At 35.8% G+C, this 17,883-nt stretch overlaps 1 protein-coding gene across 1 annotated transcript in view; it reads right to left on the bottom strand.

The window, feature by feature from the left end:
• The window catches only part of MED13L (mediator complex subunit 13L), a 192,673-nt gene that overhangs the window by 129,512 nt on the left and 45,278 nt on the right, over positions 1-17,883 (bottom strand). The window contains exon 2 of the mRNA XM_017887886.1: positions 15,873-16,110. Within this exon, the coding sequence (XP_017743375.1) occupies positions 15,873-16,110 (238 nt within the window). The remainder of the gene's footprint in view (positions 1-15,872; positions 16,111-17,883) is intronic.

Genomic DNA, 17,883 nt, shown 5'->3' with positions numbered 1-17,883 from the left:
CATATGAACTAACCATAAATATTTGATTATTTTCTGGTTCACAATTTTCAATATATAATTCTTTTAAACCTTCATTCATTCCTAGTTTATTGGTACTATAAAATTAGGCACAACAAGCACAAATAAAAATTATTCTACAAACAAAAAATCAAATGTGGAAAAGGAAATAAGCTTATTATATATCATGCAGCATGAATGTGGAAAAATAATCTTTGTTAATCAAATACTCTTGCTTATTCTGTTTATGTGATACTAATAAAAGTTTAAAACACTCTGATCAACTGATAATTAAGAGACATCAAACTAATTTTCAAGGGATTAGATCACAATCTCTATTTAAAATAACATGAAAAAGTATTTTTTATTCAAATCCCCATAAGGAGCAAGGGCATAAATATCATAATCATTCTTGCACAGCCAAAGACAGAAAGTAGTTACAAAAGACCACATTTTAAAACGTCCAATGCCCATATATAATTTAATTAAGACTATACTGACAATGCTAGGTGGAAAACAACTCAAATTGTATACAAGTAGAAAGTATAGCCAAAACTATGAAAAGCAAAATTATATTCTTATTTAGCATCTAAAATCATGAAGATTTTAATATTTTGACAGTAGAGTTCATTTAAAAATATATGGCTATAAAGTGCATTTACACAACAGTTAAATCTAGCTGCTTTTCACACTCACTTCATGTTGTACCATAAAATAAAGACGTAATTTCCATAGTACAGACAAGAATGAAGACAAGCAAATGTAAACGTCTTGTCTGCAATGACATGTCACAGGAAGTGGCACTGTATGAACACTCCATTTCTTATTTTTACTTTCTACACTTAATCCTATGACCTCTACCTCTACATAGGCAAAGGATAACAAAAGAATGATAGATTTATTTCTTCCCAGCCTCTGTTCCATTTTGGATATGTGAGGGTGAACAGAAGGGAGTAATCCAAAATCCGTGACCTATATTGCAATGCCAGCTGAGCTATGTTCACAAACTGAAAAAGAGAGTAAGAGATGGCTCCTGGCCAAGAAAGTCTGACTCACTAATGATACAAGTACTCTTTTGAGCATCTTCCGGGAAACATGGTGGCATTTCAGGTGTTGCCGAACCAAAATTTCAACTAATATATGGAATTCAAGCAACTCCAGGTATGTGTGTGTGTTTGCAAGCATCGTTGGAGGAGATATATCTTGTTTAACATGTACCTTGTTAATAATCTTTGAAATATGCCACTTTAAAATCATACAATTTGCAATGTACTAACTTGCTATCTTAAATATTTAGAAAGGAGATGCAACCCAAAGGCTGTTTTGATAAACAACTCAGCAAAATATGTACACTGTCACTAAAAACTATTAAAGATTTCATTGAAAATGTTTGCCTAAATCGTACAATCTCATTTTATCATGTAGTCTGTTGCCATGACACTTACAGAAGCTAGTAATTAACTCAGGATTCCAGAGTGAAAGGTAGAAAACTCAATGAAAGCCACTGTCAATTTGATTCTATAGTGAAACATTCAGGACTTTCTCAGAGAGAGCCTCAGCTAAGCAATATTACTCATCATTGCCGTGCAGCAAATATCAACTCCAGTGTTGGAATGGCAATTTATAACTTATGTAAGACAGTCAATGTCATTCAATCCATGATGTATTTATAAGTTAATGTGCTTATAAGGATTCTGACACATAAATATTATTAAGCACTTTAACCTAACAAATAGTGCTCTTCCATAGCCATCTGTTCTATGGGACAATTACAAAATATGATTTTGTTCAAATGCTCAAACTACTTGCTATCTCCAATACTAATAAAAATAACATATGGAGAAGTATTCAATGTAAAAAAAAAACTTTTAAATTTCCATTTAAAAAATTCAACTACAGACTATAAAATAAGATACTGCAGGCCTGGCGTTATGGCTCACGCCTGTAATCCCAGCACTTTGGGAGGCCAGGTTGGGCAGATCACCTTGAGGTCAGGAGTTCAGAACCAGCCAAACACAGGAAAATCCAGTCTTTACTAAAAATACAAAATTAGCCGAGCATGGTGGTACGTGCCTGTAGTCCTAGCGGCTCAGGAGGCTGAGGCAGGATAATCGCCTGAACCCGGGTGGCGGAGGTTGCAGTGAGCAGAGATCACACCATTGCACTCCAGCCTGGCCGACAAGAGCAAAACTCCATCTCAAAAATAAAATAAAAAATAAGATAATGCAAAAAGAGAAGGAAAGGATATCACTGTTTTTTCAAACTGCAGTTAATAAAGAAATCAATGCATCAAGAAAATCTTTCAAATGTGGTCACATCCTCTCCTTAAAACAGTATCCTATAACAACATCAGGTCATCATGTTTTCCTATGTGTTACAGGATACCAGGGAGTCTTCCTAGCATGCAATGGTGCTAGACTGATAATCTTTACACAAACTTCTATTACATCCATTAAATCTGCTCACTGGTTTATTCAACCAATATGTACCAGGCACTACATTCCAATTTTAGTATATGTGCTGTCAAAGCAGACACATGTACCAGGCATTACGACGGTCCTGGAATTACAATGATGGACAAAAGTCAGATGCAGGTCCTACCCCCATACAGTTTATAATCTACTAGGAGCTTCTATCTAAGTCCTATTCAAAAACCCTCTAAGATCCCAACTACCTATGAAGCCCAAACTGCTTGGCCTAGTGTTTAAGCTCCAACAGGCCCAAATGTTCATTTTCAATCAATTTCTCATGTTTAACTCTTCCCCAATACACATTTCAAAATTCCCTACTCTAGATCCTTGAATGTGCAGTTGCACACACCTGCTTGCCCTTACATAGCCATATATCCAAATTCTATACCCTTTAAGGTTATTGTACTCAAAAATCAACTCTTCCTCAAGGCTCAGCCCCTTACATAAAACTCCAGGAATACCATGGGCCCTACATAGGAGACTTTACTTTCTACCCTTTAACAATGCTCTGTGTGTATATGCTATTCTCTTCTACTAGGTTCTCAGCTCCTGAAATGTAAAAATGTTTCCGATTCATTTCTGTATTTTACATAGCAACTAACATAATATAGGCTCAAATAGATGGTGGTAATTTTAAATATAAGAGATCATTTAACAATGGTAACACCTTACCGTTTGGGGTTTGTTGTTGTTATTGTTTTGTTTTGTTTCGTTTTTGAGACAGTGTCTCAATCTGTTACCTAGGCTGCAGTGCAGTGGCAAAATCTTGGCTCACTGTAGCCTTGACCTCCCAAGCCTAGGTGATCCTCCCACATCAGCCTCTCAAGTAGCTGGGACTGCAGGCACACGCCACCATGCCCAGCTAATTTTTTCATTTTCTGTAGACATGAGGCTTTGCCATGTTGCCCAGTCTGATCTCCAACACCTGGGATCAAGTGATCCTCTGGCCTCAAACGATCCTCCCACCTCAGCCTCCAAAAGCGCTGGGATTACAGGCATGAGCCACCAAGCCCAGCACACCTTACATGTATAAAGCTTGAAAAGTACTTTTTAAAACATCCTCTCATACACCATTTGACTGTTATGACATAACACTGTAATTCTAAATGTGTGGGCAACTGAGCTGAATCAGTACTGACCCCAGGACATCCCATTAAAGTTTTTGCTATGTGCTAAGTTAGCACATTGTCTCAACCTTACTGGGAATCAAATAGATATCTGTGTATACTGGGACTAATCACTGATATTGCTATATTTAAGTCATTTAACCTTTTTTTTTTTTTACAAAATGGTATGTGATTACTGGGGATGAGGGGGCACTTTTAAATTTGTTTCAGGGCTCCAACTGAGTTCTAGTTAATAAAGCCTTTACCATAGCGATGAGGATAACTGCTCCCAGCCACCTCTGCTACCCAAATCAAGAGCCCCTCTTTGTTACACTCTTCGTGAAACCAATAAATGGCATTACAAATGTTTCCAAAATAGGAGTTATTGTCAACAAATGCTATTTCCTCCCTAAACAATCAGAGTTGTATGTAGTTTGCCCAAGGATGCCAAGGCAGGCAATCTTTTTATTATAAATACCTACTGGGCTACTTTTAAGATAAGCTAAAAAAATACAGTGCCTGAAATTTAACTCAGAGTATCTAAATTTTTCTCCTTTAGACTAAATATATTTCAAAGTGAATAACATGTCTTATTAAAATAGCCAACAGCAAAGCAGCTTACATTTAAACAAGTTCAAGGTTACCTATGAAAAATAAAACAAACTTAATGAAGAAACCTCATGCTGAATAGGTTCACACTTCCCTTATTCAAGCAGTCTTTCCACAAATATTTGCTTTTTTTCTCTTGTGTCAGAAAGCCTTCAAGATTAGCAAAAGTCTTACTTAAGTCCACCAAGTGCTAGCAAAGTCAAAATAAAATTTTTAAAAAGGAAAATATTTTGCATGACATTATATAAATATGAAGAAAAGACTAACGACGACAGATTCATGAACACTCTAACCTTCCTTTTTATCATCATATACATACAATCTTTTCAACACAAAGCCACTTCATCTTTATCTAATTTTATCTTATTCTTTTTTTTTTTTTAAATCAAGCCAGTTCTGCTGCGTGATTAACTACAAACTGCAGGGTATTATTCTACCACAATACCCTGGCAACCAGCTCATATTCAGTTACAATATCACAGCACAAAAAAAGGAGAGGGAGAGAGAGAACTAATTGTATGATCATGTGGATATTGTAGAAGCCCTTTAGTTCAATCCTAGATGGGCCTCAAGAGGATAATGCTTATTCTGTTGAACTCACTGCCAAATCCCAATATGAAAGTGCCAGGATCAAAACAAGACCCAATTATACAAAGAGTGCATTTTATCAACGTCAGGTTTATAAGAAATAGGTATGTGGCCCTCTACTTGTGGAAAATTGTTCAAAAATATTTACACAGATGGAGCTTAAAGAAAATGATGGAACACTTGCTAGCCATAATGATATTCAATGGAAATCTCTTCAGGTAGCATCCAGACAGCAGCTCAGTCATGAAATGCTTAAAGCCACAGAATCCAATTTCATGATGTTCTAGTATTTAAAACAGATTTCGGCCAGGAGCAGTGGCTCACGCCTATAACCTCAGCACTCTGGGAGGCCCAGGAGGGCAGATCACTTGAGGTCAGGAGTTCGAGACCAGCCTGGCCAACATGGTGAAACCCCATTTCTACTAAAAATACAAAAATTAGCAAGGCATGGTGGCACGCACCTTTAATCCCAGCTACTTGGGAGGCTGAGGCAGGGGAATGGCTTGAACTCCAGAGGCAGAGGTTGCAGTGAGCAGAGACTGTACCACCACACTCCAGCCTGGGGCAACAGAGTGAGACTCCATCTCAAAAAAAAAACCAACAACAGATGTCTACAGTATCTGGATTTTTTAAAAGGAAAAAAATATTTGGTATTTCTACCATTAATTTTTTTTAACCTTAGGCCTAAAGATACTTATGGCTGAGTATATCAAGTTTTAATTTCCATTTGCTCAGCCACCATAAAACAATACCAAGTGGAAACCATCTGTAATTACATTTTCAAACAATTATTCACAGAAAGTTAAGCACAGAGATCTATATATCAGTTTAGTCTATTATACTTTAAGCAGATCCAGAGACCATAAAACAACTCAAAGGTAGCCTCCTGCTTCACCAATAGTTTTCCCATTATTTTGCTATGTATCTCGGATTTTTTAGTAGCTGGGCTACGACAACAGATATCTACAAAGAAAAAATAACGGGGAAAGATGGCAGATATGTAATTCCAGGTTATCAACTACCTCAATAAGATACAGGAATATCTCATTTCATTGCACTTTACATTATTTTGCTTCACAGATGCTGCACTTTTTACAAATGTAAGGTGTGTAGCAACCCTGTGGTGAGCAAGCCTATCAGCGCCATTTTTCAAAAAGCATGTGCTCAATTCTTGTGTCTCTGACACATTTTGGTAATTCTTGCAATATTTCAAACATTTTCATTATTATAACATCTGTTATGGTGGATCTGTGGTCAGTGATCTTTGATATTACTATTATATTGTTCAGGGGCACCACAAACCACACCCGTATAAAAAAGCGAACTGAACCAATTGATCACTATTGTATGTGTTCTGACTGCTCCTGGACTGGCTCTTTCCCATCTCTCTTATTCTTCTCAAGCCTATTTGCTAGAAACAATATTAAAATTAGGCCAGTTAATAACCCTACAACGGTCACTAAATGTTCAAGTGAAAAGAAGAACTGCCCATCTCTTACTTTACACCAAAAGTGAAAAATGATTACGCTTAGTGAAGAAGTCATGTCGAAAGCCAAGATAGGCTGAAAGTTAGTGCTTTTGTGCCAAGAAGCCAAGCTGTGAATGGAAAAAAAAAAATCTTGAAGGAAATTACAATTGCTACTCCAGTGAACACATGAATGATAAGAAAGTGCAACAGGCTTATTGTTGATATGGAGAAAGTTTGGATAATCTGAAAGATCACACCAGCCACAATATTCCCTTAATTGTCAAAGCCTAATCCAGAACAAGGCACAAACTCTCTTCAATTCTACCAAGACTGAGAGAGGTGAAGAAGCAAACCTGGGAGCTAGCAGAGGTTGGTTCATGAGGATTAAGGAAAGATTCCATTTCCATTACATAAAGGCACAAGGAGAAGTAGCAGCTTCTCCATGCAGAAGATCTTGCTAAGATCATTAATGAGGTGGCTACACTAAACAACAAGTTTTCTTTATTTTTTTCTTTTCTAGAGACAGGCTCTTACTACTGTGTCACTCAGGTCGGACTGCAGTGGCACAATCACAGCTCACTGTAACCCTGAACTCTTGGGCTCAAGTAATCCTCCTGCCTTAGCCTCCCAAGTAGCTGGAACTACAAGGCGAACACCAACCATGCCCAACTACTGTTTTTCTTTTCTGCAGAGACAGGGTCCCACTGCAGAAGAGGACACTCGTTCATGACCACCAAGATCCATTCCCCACTTCCTCCTTCCTAAGAAAACCCTAGTTTTATTTTAGGGAATTTTTATTTCATCCCCTATATAAAATAATGTGAACAGTACGACCAACCTAATGCCATTTATACACGTCAACAGTGAATTTGCTTATAAGCAGAAGGTGTTATTCTCTATAAATGTGTAGCTGTACTCCACTGAATTTTAATGTTCTAAAATATAATTCTTTCTTGAATTATTTAGACCCTAAATTCTACCAATATTTAAACCCTTTCTTCAATTTTCCACATTCAGATTCTTACCTCACCTTCCCTAAGAAATAAAACTAAGAAAATATTTTACTAAGAAAAAAAAAACCCTTTACCTATATCACTACGCCATCTTAATGTTCAACAACCTCTTTTTTTTAATTTTTTTTTTAACAGAGATAGGATCTCACTATGTTTCCCAGGCTGGTCTCAAAGTTCTGGACTCAAGCGATCCTCCCTCCTCAGCTTCCCCAAGTGCTAGGATTACAGGCATGAGCCATCGCACCAGGCCACAACAACCTCTTCTAAATCTTAAGGTTTTCTATGAAAGTACAAGCTTTTGAAATAAAATATACACAAATGGTGAGGGGGGGATCAAACATGGCTACACTTAAAAATGTCAGACTAAACACTAACCTACAAGTCATGATGTATCAATCATAAAAATTACTCACATTTCAAAAAAATATATAATATACCAAATAACAGTTAATCTAGTGTTAAGACAATTTTCAACCGTATTTGTTCCAATGATGACTCTAACACCTCATTTAAGGGGATTTTACTCAGGTTTACTTTATATAAGTAGGTGATTTCATATCAACACAAAACGTTAGGTAGGTCATAATAACTATACTTCCCAACAAACTGAAAATTATAATTTGTCTTACCAATTGCTTAATTTTCACATCATTAGAACATAAGCCCTTTACACGCTATTTCACCACAATCTCAGTATAAATGTCTCATTTTTCATAGAAAAAAACTAATTACATGGTTCAGTAAGTTGCCTGTGGTCACACATCGATTTTACTTACACTCAAAAGTTAGACTTAGGTTGTTGTTCTCTCAATTTCAAGCATACTTACCTTAATAATTTTATCTAATTCACTAGATCTTTTTCAATTCTTTGTCTGAAAGAACTGAGATTATCTTACCATAATTTTACAATATGAATGTATTATTTACCAAAGTCTTAATGAGTATGCTATTTTTTCTTTAAAGTATATAATTACATATTAAGTCTAACATTTAATAAGTATGCACTAGAACCATTCAGATAACCATCACACAATGAAAACTTATGACTTTATAGCTTTGGCAAACTCATTCTTTCAAATACAACAGAAAAACAGAACAGTAATATAATTATTAAAAGAATCAGGAAATTTACATCAAAACTTGAATAATTCAGGTCCAAGAAAAGTAAAAGTATACTTTATAAACTACTTAGACCTAGCTACCATTTACCACTGGATATGTGTTTGTCCTGAAAGTACTTGTTTCTCATGAAATACAAATGTATTTTTCACTATTATCCACAAAATAATGACAAATACGAAAGGTAAAGTAGCTGGGGATGATGGCTCACACCTGTAATCCCAGCACTTTGGGAGGCCAAGGCAGGAGGATCACTTGAGGTCAAGAGTTCAAGACCAGCCTGGCCAACATGCAGCCCTACTCAAAAAAAAATACAAAAAATTAGCTGTGCATGGTGGCAAGCACCTATAGTCCCAGCTACTTGGGAGGCTGAGGCAGGAGAATCACTTGAACCAGGGAGGCGGAGCCTGCCATGAGCCGAGATCACACCACTGCACTCCAGCCTGGGCAACAAAGTGAGACTGCATTTCAACAACAACAACAACAAAGTAAAGTGAAACTTACTTTTCAGCTGCACTGTGATACCAATCTAAAATACTACAAATCTACAATGCTGCTGTAAAATGGTATCATTCCTGTTTTCAAAATCACCAGAATTCTACACTTGAAAAATAAATAAATCAAAGTACTATAAATACAACTCCTTTCCAATTCAGTCAGTGATTAATTTCAATAACTCACAAATTCAACACCACTAAAGAAAAAAGATATAAAAACAGAGTGAAAATGAGTCAAAGATCAGATTTTCTCCTTGAAAGAAATTTTCAAAATGAATGACATTTTACCAAGAGATAATTTCATTCCTGTCAATTTTATATCTACAATAGTCATTATTTTTCCAGAAAGCAACTTTTTAATTTCAACTGATAAATTCATATATAATATTGATGAAATTATTTTACCATTTAGTTAAGGATAACCAGAAACCATCAAAAATCAATTGAAAGTTCACAGACTCTAAAATACACAGTAATATATTCCTACATACTTTATTGTCTATGATTTTAGAAAATTCAATGTCAACACTTCTCTTTTTAGGTACACTAAGCAACAGGGGCTATTCATTTTCAGAGTGTGACACTGCCATTATAATTTGCCTTTGGCATATCTTCAATATTTTTATTCTCTTCTCTTGAACTCTGCTGTGACTTAAGAATGCATTCTTCATCTGATTTCAACTGATTTTTTAAAAGCAGGTGATTCCGGAAGTTTTCGGTTGGTTTAAACAGGCTCAAAATTAGGCTCTTTTGAGGAAAGAGATATTCACACAATCTCCAAGTTTCATCCCAAATTTACTTAACAATTACAAAAGGAAAGGATATCTTTACACTGGAGAAATCTGGCAGACACTACCTTAATCAAGTGATCAAGCTCAGTACCATCAATATAGAGACAAACTGACATGACATGTTTCTGATGTGATGCCATGAAAAGTACACATCACCTACTCAATATTTTTGCCGAAAATGTTTATCCTGACTCTAACTGTAAGGAAACAATTAGACAAATTCAAAATGTGGAATATTTTACAGGACAACTAAACTGCTCCCTTCAAACAACATCAATATCATTGATTCCCAAGACAACTTCAGGAATATTCTAAATGAGAGGCCATCTAAAAATGTGTGATCCTGATTGCATTCTGGATCAGAGAGAGAAAACTATAAAAGGTATTGCTGGGACAACTGGGGAATTTGAATAGGGACTGAATGTTAGATAATTATATTGATATTAAATTTATTGAGCACGACAAAGGTGCTCTGGTTATGTAAGAAAGTGTTTCACTTCAATGCTGAAATATTTAGGGGCAAAGGTCCATGAAGTCTGAAAACTACCTTCAAATAGTTCACGTGGCAAAACAGGCATATGCATATAAGTGTATAAATATATTTATTTAAAAATAAAAAGCTAGGAGGAGTGGAGAAGTTAGGTTCTTGCTTGGAGTTATCTAAACAAAGGTTTTATCAATCCCACCATTTGGAATTGTAGACTGTAATCTATAGATACAGATTATAAAACTAAAAAAATTCAGCCTTCCCACACTCCTACAAAATGCCCAGTTGCAATCAGTTCAATAAACAATAGTACTAGTACCTTAAATTATCTTACACCGTGGTCACTGTCAGAAAACAGATCCATTTTTCCAGGCTCTCTTATGTCTAATGATTTTACAATCACCCACACCTCCTGGCATAGGTGGTAGCACTCTCAAAAACAGAAAAGGCTATATTTATGTCTCTAAATTCACAGCAAAGGGTAATAACTGCCAATCTACCCATGTACTGACAATAAAACCAATTGAGAAGACTTCTGATACTGTTATAGGGACGATCATTTTTAGAGTTGTACAGATGTATTCTTAATTTATATTTGTCTAATAATCAAAAATAGAGACAACATAAGTTTTAAAATTGTAGACAGTCCATATTTAGTGCTAAATATTTTGGTAGAAAATATACCCCAAAATTGGCTATTTCTACCCCCTTGGGAATTAAAACCAGAAATAATATGCCTTATTTTAACTAGGCTTCAATATCCTCACATTATCAAATCATTAAAAATTTTCACAATTTGATTATAAGTCAATCTTCTGGGAGTGCAATACCGCACTACATTAGAACCTCATAAAATAGGTTTCATTAACTGATTCAACAAACATTCTTAAGCACATACTAGACTGAATCTGATACTTCTCCTTCTGGACCAGAGATCTGTAATGCTTTGGGGCAAGCAATCAGCAGTTCTGTGTTTGCTCTCTGTACTATTTTGGGTTTTCCAGATTGCATGTCTTTCCCACCACTAACTAACAGGCAGTGAATTGGCCAGAATATTGTGTTTATTTAAAAAGTATTTGTTGCCAGGCGCGGTGGCTCACGCCTGTAATCCCAGCACTTTGGGAGGCTGAGGCGGGCAGATCGCTTGAGGTCAGGAGTTTGAGATGCCTGGCCAACATGGTGAAACTCCATCTCTACTAAAAATACAAAAATTAGCCAGGTGTGGTGGCATACACCTGCAATCTCAGCTACTCAGGAGGCTGAGGCAGGAGAATTGCTTGCACCTGGGAGGCAGAGGTTGCAGTGAGCCAAGATTGCACACTGCACTCGGCCTGGGCAACAGAGCAAGACTCCGTCTAAAGAAAAAAAAAAAAAAAGGTAAGAAGTATTTGTTTGGCAGATGAGGAGAAGTCCATTCAGCACACTGTATTAATCTCTACAACTTAAATTAAAATATAGAATTTAGTCAAGCCAAAACAGCAAAGGTATAATAAAAGTGTTAAAGACTATTAATATGAATTATAGTATATAATCATTAGTATTTTTAATTTAAATAAATCTGTATCCTGAACAGAATATTTAAGTTTATATTCCAATTTAGAATTTTAAAATCACAATATTATGGTTTCCCTGTACACATTAATCCTGTATGTTACTAAGTTAATCTTCCTAATTATATCTCTTTCTGATCAGAAACCTTTAATTCCTCAAAATCTATCAAATTAAGTCCAAATTTCTTATCCTTGGTTCTGTGTACTCCACACTATGACAGACCTACTCAGCCTTTTAGAGGGGAGACTATTTCACTCCTAACCTAAGACCCAGGTAACCTGTTCTTGCCACAATTTATTCGCAGCCTGTAGGTCTTTACACAGTAGCAGCAGCAATAGTTACAATTATAGATTAACTGCTATATAGGCTGCTCTAAGTACTTTTAATTTTTCTTAACCTCATAACCTAATTCACAGTGAGAAAACTGAGGCACAGTTTAAGTTAAATAATTAGATCAAGAATACACAGCTAGTGATCATGCAAGCATTTAAACCCAAGCAATGCGGAGGCCATGCTCTGAATTCACTACACCATACATATTAGCAATTCCCCAGACAAGAGCGCAAAAGTGTCACTGTCAAGTGACAAGGACAGACTATAAATGTGTTACAGTCTTCTCTCAGACTATTTCACAGATATCTCAAGCAATTAAACAAAAAGTATAATATAAAACTAACTTGTGCGTGTACCCTGTAGGATTATTCCCATTTTACGGGAGACTTTATACATTTAAATGCAAGATGGTTGCTTTGGTATTATATCTCACTGTGAGGTTTCTTGGTAGTACGCTTCTTGGAATACACTATGAAGACAAAGGGAAATGCCAAATAACATAACTAAAAAGCAATTTAAGAAACAGTAAAATGTCCCTATTTTAAAGTTACAAATAACGGTAATGTCATGCTTAATTTAAGCTGGCTAACAGGATTCTGCTACTATGTATGTATGTATTTATTTATTGAGATGGAGTCTTGCTGTGTTGCCTAGCATGAGTGCCGTGGCGTGATCTCAGCTCACTGTAACCTCTGCCTCCCGGTTTCCAGCGATTGTCCTGTCTCAGTCTCCCCAGTGGCTGGGATTACAGGCATCCACCACCATGCCCAGATAATTTTTGTTTATTTTTACTAGAGAGGGGGTTTCACTATGTTGGCCAGGCTGGTCTCCAACTCCTGAACTCAGGTGATCCTCCTGCCTAGGCCTCCCAAAGTGCAGGAATTACAGGCATGAGCCACCGTGACCAGCCAGGAAATGCCAAATAACATAACTAAGAAGCAATGTAAGAAACGTAAAATGTCCCTATTTAAAAAATGTTACAAATAATGGTAATCTCACGCTTAACATTAAAGCCTACTAGCAGGATTCTGCTACTATTTATTTATTTTATTTTTTTGAGACAGGGTCTCACTGTTGCCCAGGATGGAGTACAGTGGCATGATCTCTGCTCACTGCAACCCTGGGCTCCTGGGTTTAAGTGATCCTCCAGCCTCAGTCACCCGAGTAGTTGGGATTACAGGCACAGGTCACCATACCTGGCTAATTTTTTTTGTATTTTTTGTAAACACAGGGTTTCACCATGTTAGTCAGGCTGGTCTCGAATTCCTGGCCTCAAGCAATCGGGCCCCCTCAACCTCCCAAAGTGTTGGGATAACCAGCAATAAGCCACCATGCCCGGCCTGTAATTTATTTTACCCAAAATAAAATGACTCAACTATATTAGAGAATGAAATAGATTCTAAAATATCCCCACTTTGTATGGCTACCAATTAAAATATTCTCTTTGTATCCTTCAGTTTTTCATGACTGCTATCATATTTCCCCTTATTTGAAACAAAGTTGTCTTTATGACACTTATTTTTCTAATTAAGGCTAGATATGTTCCATTATTAGGTTGAATCATGTATTACCTTTTCAACTACTTTTACCTACAAAATGGACACTTCATATAAATAGATCTAAAACTTGCTCAAAATTCGTATTAAAAAGAGCAGACGCAGTCAATGAAGTTATAATTATTCCATTACTGTAATACTTTCCCAGTAGAATACAAGATATAAACAGCTTATACCACTTTCAAACTCAAAAGAAAAGTAATCATTCTCAAGAGAAAATGTTCACAATACATTTAATTAGAAAATTAGAAAACCTGTATGGTACCAATTTCATTTACACATAAAACATCTAAAACTCTCTCAGACTTCAGTATTTTTATTTCTCTGTTCTCTCCATACGATGATTCTGTTTTTTCTAATTTTCTAATTTAAATGTAGCATTTCCTGGAATTTTTTTAAAATCTAAAATAATTCAATCTTTGCTTAAACTCTTTATCAAAAAATACTGAAGATATTAATCCTACACATGCAACTAAAGCAACTATTATACCACAATTTAAATGCCCTATCCCTTTGTTAACTCAGTAACAAAGCCCATGAAAAATAACAATAATTTCATAAGCTATTTCTAAGAACACTGACAATTTTCTTTGTTGGCATAGATAAATAATTGTATTCTATATTATCAATTAAATAAGCCTAATTAGCAGTTGGGTTTGGTTTCCTCATCACTGCAAAATGACATGTACCACACTAACAAAGAGCAGACCAAAAAGCTAAAATGTAAGAGATTAATACAGAGAAACAGAAGATGACAGTCAGAAACAATCATGAAAAATAAGAAAGACACTTTTTTTAAAAGCTTTATACCTCTCTACTACATGGGAAAAAATTAAAATATGTTTCCATATTTTAATGGACAAACAAAATGTTGTGACTATCTTCTAGGCGACATCTTATTTTAAAATTCTGATAAACAGAATCCAGATGTCCGAAACTCTAATTTTACCTAAGTTAACTGCTAACTACATAAAACAGGCTTTGGGATGAACATTAAGTTCTGGGATTTTGCTGATTACCCAGCTAAGCAAGCAATGTCACCCAGAATGGGTTCTTATATTTATAAAACAAATGCCCTAAAAAACACCAGAATAAAGGCCTGAGCTGAACAGACAAATGGACCATAAAGTAAACAGCTCAATTAGTCCATTGTGGTTTACCGCCCTCTGGCTGCTGTGGCAGGAGATATCACAGATAAAAAATGGCTGCCAAGAAAAACCAGCAAGGTGTCAAGCAAAAGTTGGCAGGAAATCCTTTAGGCAAATGTAAAAGCTTTAGAATACAGCCTCGAAAATACATTAAAGTTAGCTTTACTCCTTCCTTTAAAAAAAAAAAAATTAAAAACATCAAGTAACAAAACATTTCAAACATGATCTGAAATTTTTCAGCCACAGATTAACACAATATAGTTTGGAGATAATAAAAGTTGGCTCTAGGAGACTAAGTCAAAAAGAGTTAATACCCTAACTGAAGATTAGAATTAGTCTTGCTTTAGAAAATCCCTTGGCATACCAAATAGAAACACTTAGATAGAAAGGTAAAAATTTTTACCAGAAATTCAAAGACAACTGATAAAATTTCCTGCTTATAAAACTGTGGTAAATATATAAAGCAGCTTAGAAAAATGAAATTCTTATATTAATTCAGTTTCCAGATATCAGATGCAATCTGAAGCTAAAACTCAGGCAACACTGGAGCCAATGTTTCCTGGAATCACCAAATTACATGAAATGCAGAAATAAAAGCAAGAGAAAATTTGCTACACCAAATTCAGACCAGATCGCATATATTCATCTTTCCTCAAAATGCTATTCAATGTAATCTCACAATTTTGTCCAATTAGGCTCAAAACTAAATTTCTGTATCTCTCCAATTTTCCACCGAACAGTTCAGCTGGCAATGAACCATAACAACCACAGTCCAAGGAAAAAAGCAATAACTGTTCAATTCACTGTCTCGTTAGTTACTCACAATTCACTATCACTTAAAAACAGTGGATCTTAGCCTGGTTTCCACCCCACCACACCCAGGAGGCACAATACTCTCATTTAATTTAAGCAGTGGTTCACAAGGTTCTGATTCTCAGCATAACTGGAAAAGGACAAGAGTTAGAAAAAAAAAAACAGGGATAGGAGGAAGAGGGGTGAGAATGTTCCTTTTGAGAGAGATATCCATGAAACACTTAAAATCTTTCTTTTAGACAAGTCTTAATAATCTGTTTGAAATTTACCAATGTTCAAAAAAATATGATGCAAATAATTTTTAAGAAAAAAACAGAAACCTTACCCTGCAGTTCATGATGGATTACACCCACTAGGTTGGGTTCGTCTCCCCACCAGAATATCCATAACTCTTTGCAATCCGGTTTGACATCACGACGCCATACACAAAGCAGGTTAGCTTGCAGACAGCGGATGAAACTTAACAGAATTGGATCATCTTGGGCTGGGGCTGAAATTATGGGTCCACAGTCCCCATGCCCTCCAAAATTGTACCTACGCCATTTGATTCCCGTGAGTTCAGCCTGGAAAAAGACAAAAAAATTGTAATCGTTTTCTCTTTTACTTACAGACCACCAAAACAGTCTTCCATACAGAAAAGCAATTGTGCTAAAATAAATATTTACACGAAACTTCCTAAGAAGATTCCTTCCAGTGAAGAACGTATGTCAAATCTTCTCAAATTTTAAGGTGGGAGAAAGTTAATTTCTATCAAGATTTCTACATAGCTCTTTACATTAAATACTAACATAAAACAAGCTGATAATCATTATTTCCTGTTGAATCATTTGTCTAAACATTTACTAAAAAGTCCCTATATAGAAAACTACTTTCTATGTTATCATTCAATACTCAACTCACAAATTATATTCAGAAATCAAGTAAGATTTTAAAAATAAGTTTGTATAAATGAAATAATTTCTTTCAAATAATTTCTTCCCATCCACAAGCTACAGTTTCAATCCTTTTTTAATTAGGGAAGCAGAGAAGCAGTGAGCATAAAGCATGAGAGTGTTTCATCATGAACGCCAAGTCTATTTAGGTAGAAGCAATTAAGAAAACTGATGCAAAGTTATCAGCAATTTATTCATGTTTTTTAACATGTAGCAAACAGAAAAGCTTTGCTTCTGTAACAATTCCCTAATGTAATTTGGTCTTTTATTTTTTACACACATTGTAAAACATGAGAACTTGCAACCAGCAGAGAACAGATACTGTATCTTTGTTCCATTACGTATGTTTACATTTCAAGATTTCTTAAATCTTTAAGAGCTAAACTTCAAAGAGTGAACACAAGCGAAAGCTAAACAGTTAAAAAGTACAACTATATATTGAAAACTACTAGTAAAACAGATTCGCAATTTAATTCTGTACCAAACAGACCAGGAGGTCCTTGCATTGAATCCTTACTCATGTATCTCCTTCCTCACAAGGTCAATTATTTTTGTTAGCAAGTTGTTCACAAAAAAAACAAGTACCACTCAGTAGAAAACAGCCATATCTTCTACTAACATAACTGAAACATACTAAAAGTGCTAAAGCGATCAATCACTATAATGACCACATTTAAGAAAAAGAAAAATCACCTTTCATTTAATCCAAATTAAAAAGGTTTTGCTTCAGGCCGAGCACAGTGGTTCATGCCTGTAATCCCCGCACTTTGGGAGGCCTAGGCGGGCAGATCACAAGGTCAGGAGTTCGAGACCAGCCTGACCAACATGGCGAAACCCCGTCTCTACTAAAAATACCAAAATTAGCCGGGCATGGTGGCGCACGCCTGTAATCCCAGCTACTCAGGAGGCTGAGGCACGAAAATCGCCTGAACTCGGGAGGTGGAGGTTGCAGTGAGCTGAGATCGCGCCACAGCACTCCAGCCTGGGTGACAGAGCGAGACTCTGTTTCAAAAACAAAACAAAAAAAACAAAGGTTTGCTTCAAAAAAGTTACAAAAATATACAAACTAAAATACCTAAAATTCAGTAACTTATATTTTACACTGAGATATGCAAATCTAAATTTTAATGAATATGTTTAGTAAAAGCCGGCACTGGCATCATTTAGGGTTTCCGTGTATGTTACTTGGTTTCCTCTAAATATAAAAGCACTACATGGCCAATGTAAGAAGTTCAGAAGTAATACACCATAATCACGTTATAATAATCATTAGCATCCTACTGTATATGTCCTTCCTCTTTTTCTGTACATATACACTTTAAAGTTGGAACCATATTGGATGATTTATATCTTTTTTCACTTTTTTTTTTTTTTTTTTGAGACGGAGTCTCGCTCTGTCGCCCG

The sequence above is a fragment of the Rhinopithecus bieti genome, unplaced genomic scaffold, assembly GCF_001698545.2.
Source record: "Rhinopithecus bieti isolate Rb0 unplaced genomic scaffold, ASM169854v2 scaffold_17010, whole genome shotgun sequence".
NCBI classification, from domain to species: Eukaryota; Metazoa; Chordata; class Mammalia; order Primates; family Cercopithecidae; genus Rhinopithecus; species Rhinopithecus bieti.
This window is presented reverse-complemented; position numbering and strand designations above follow the sequence as displayed.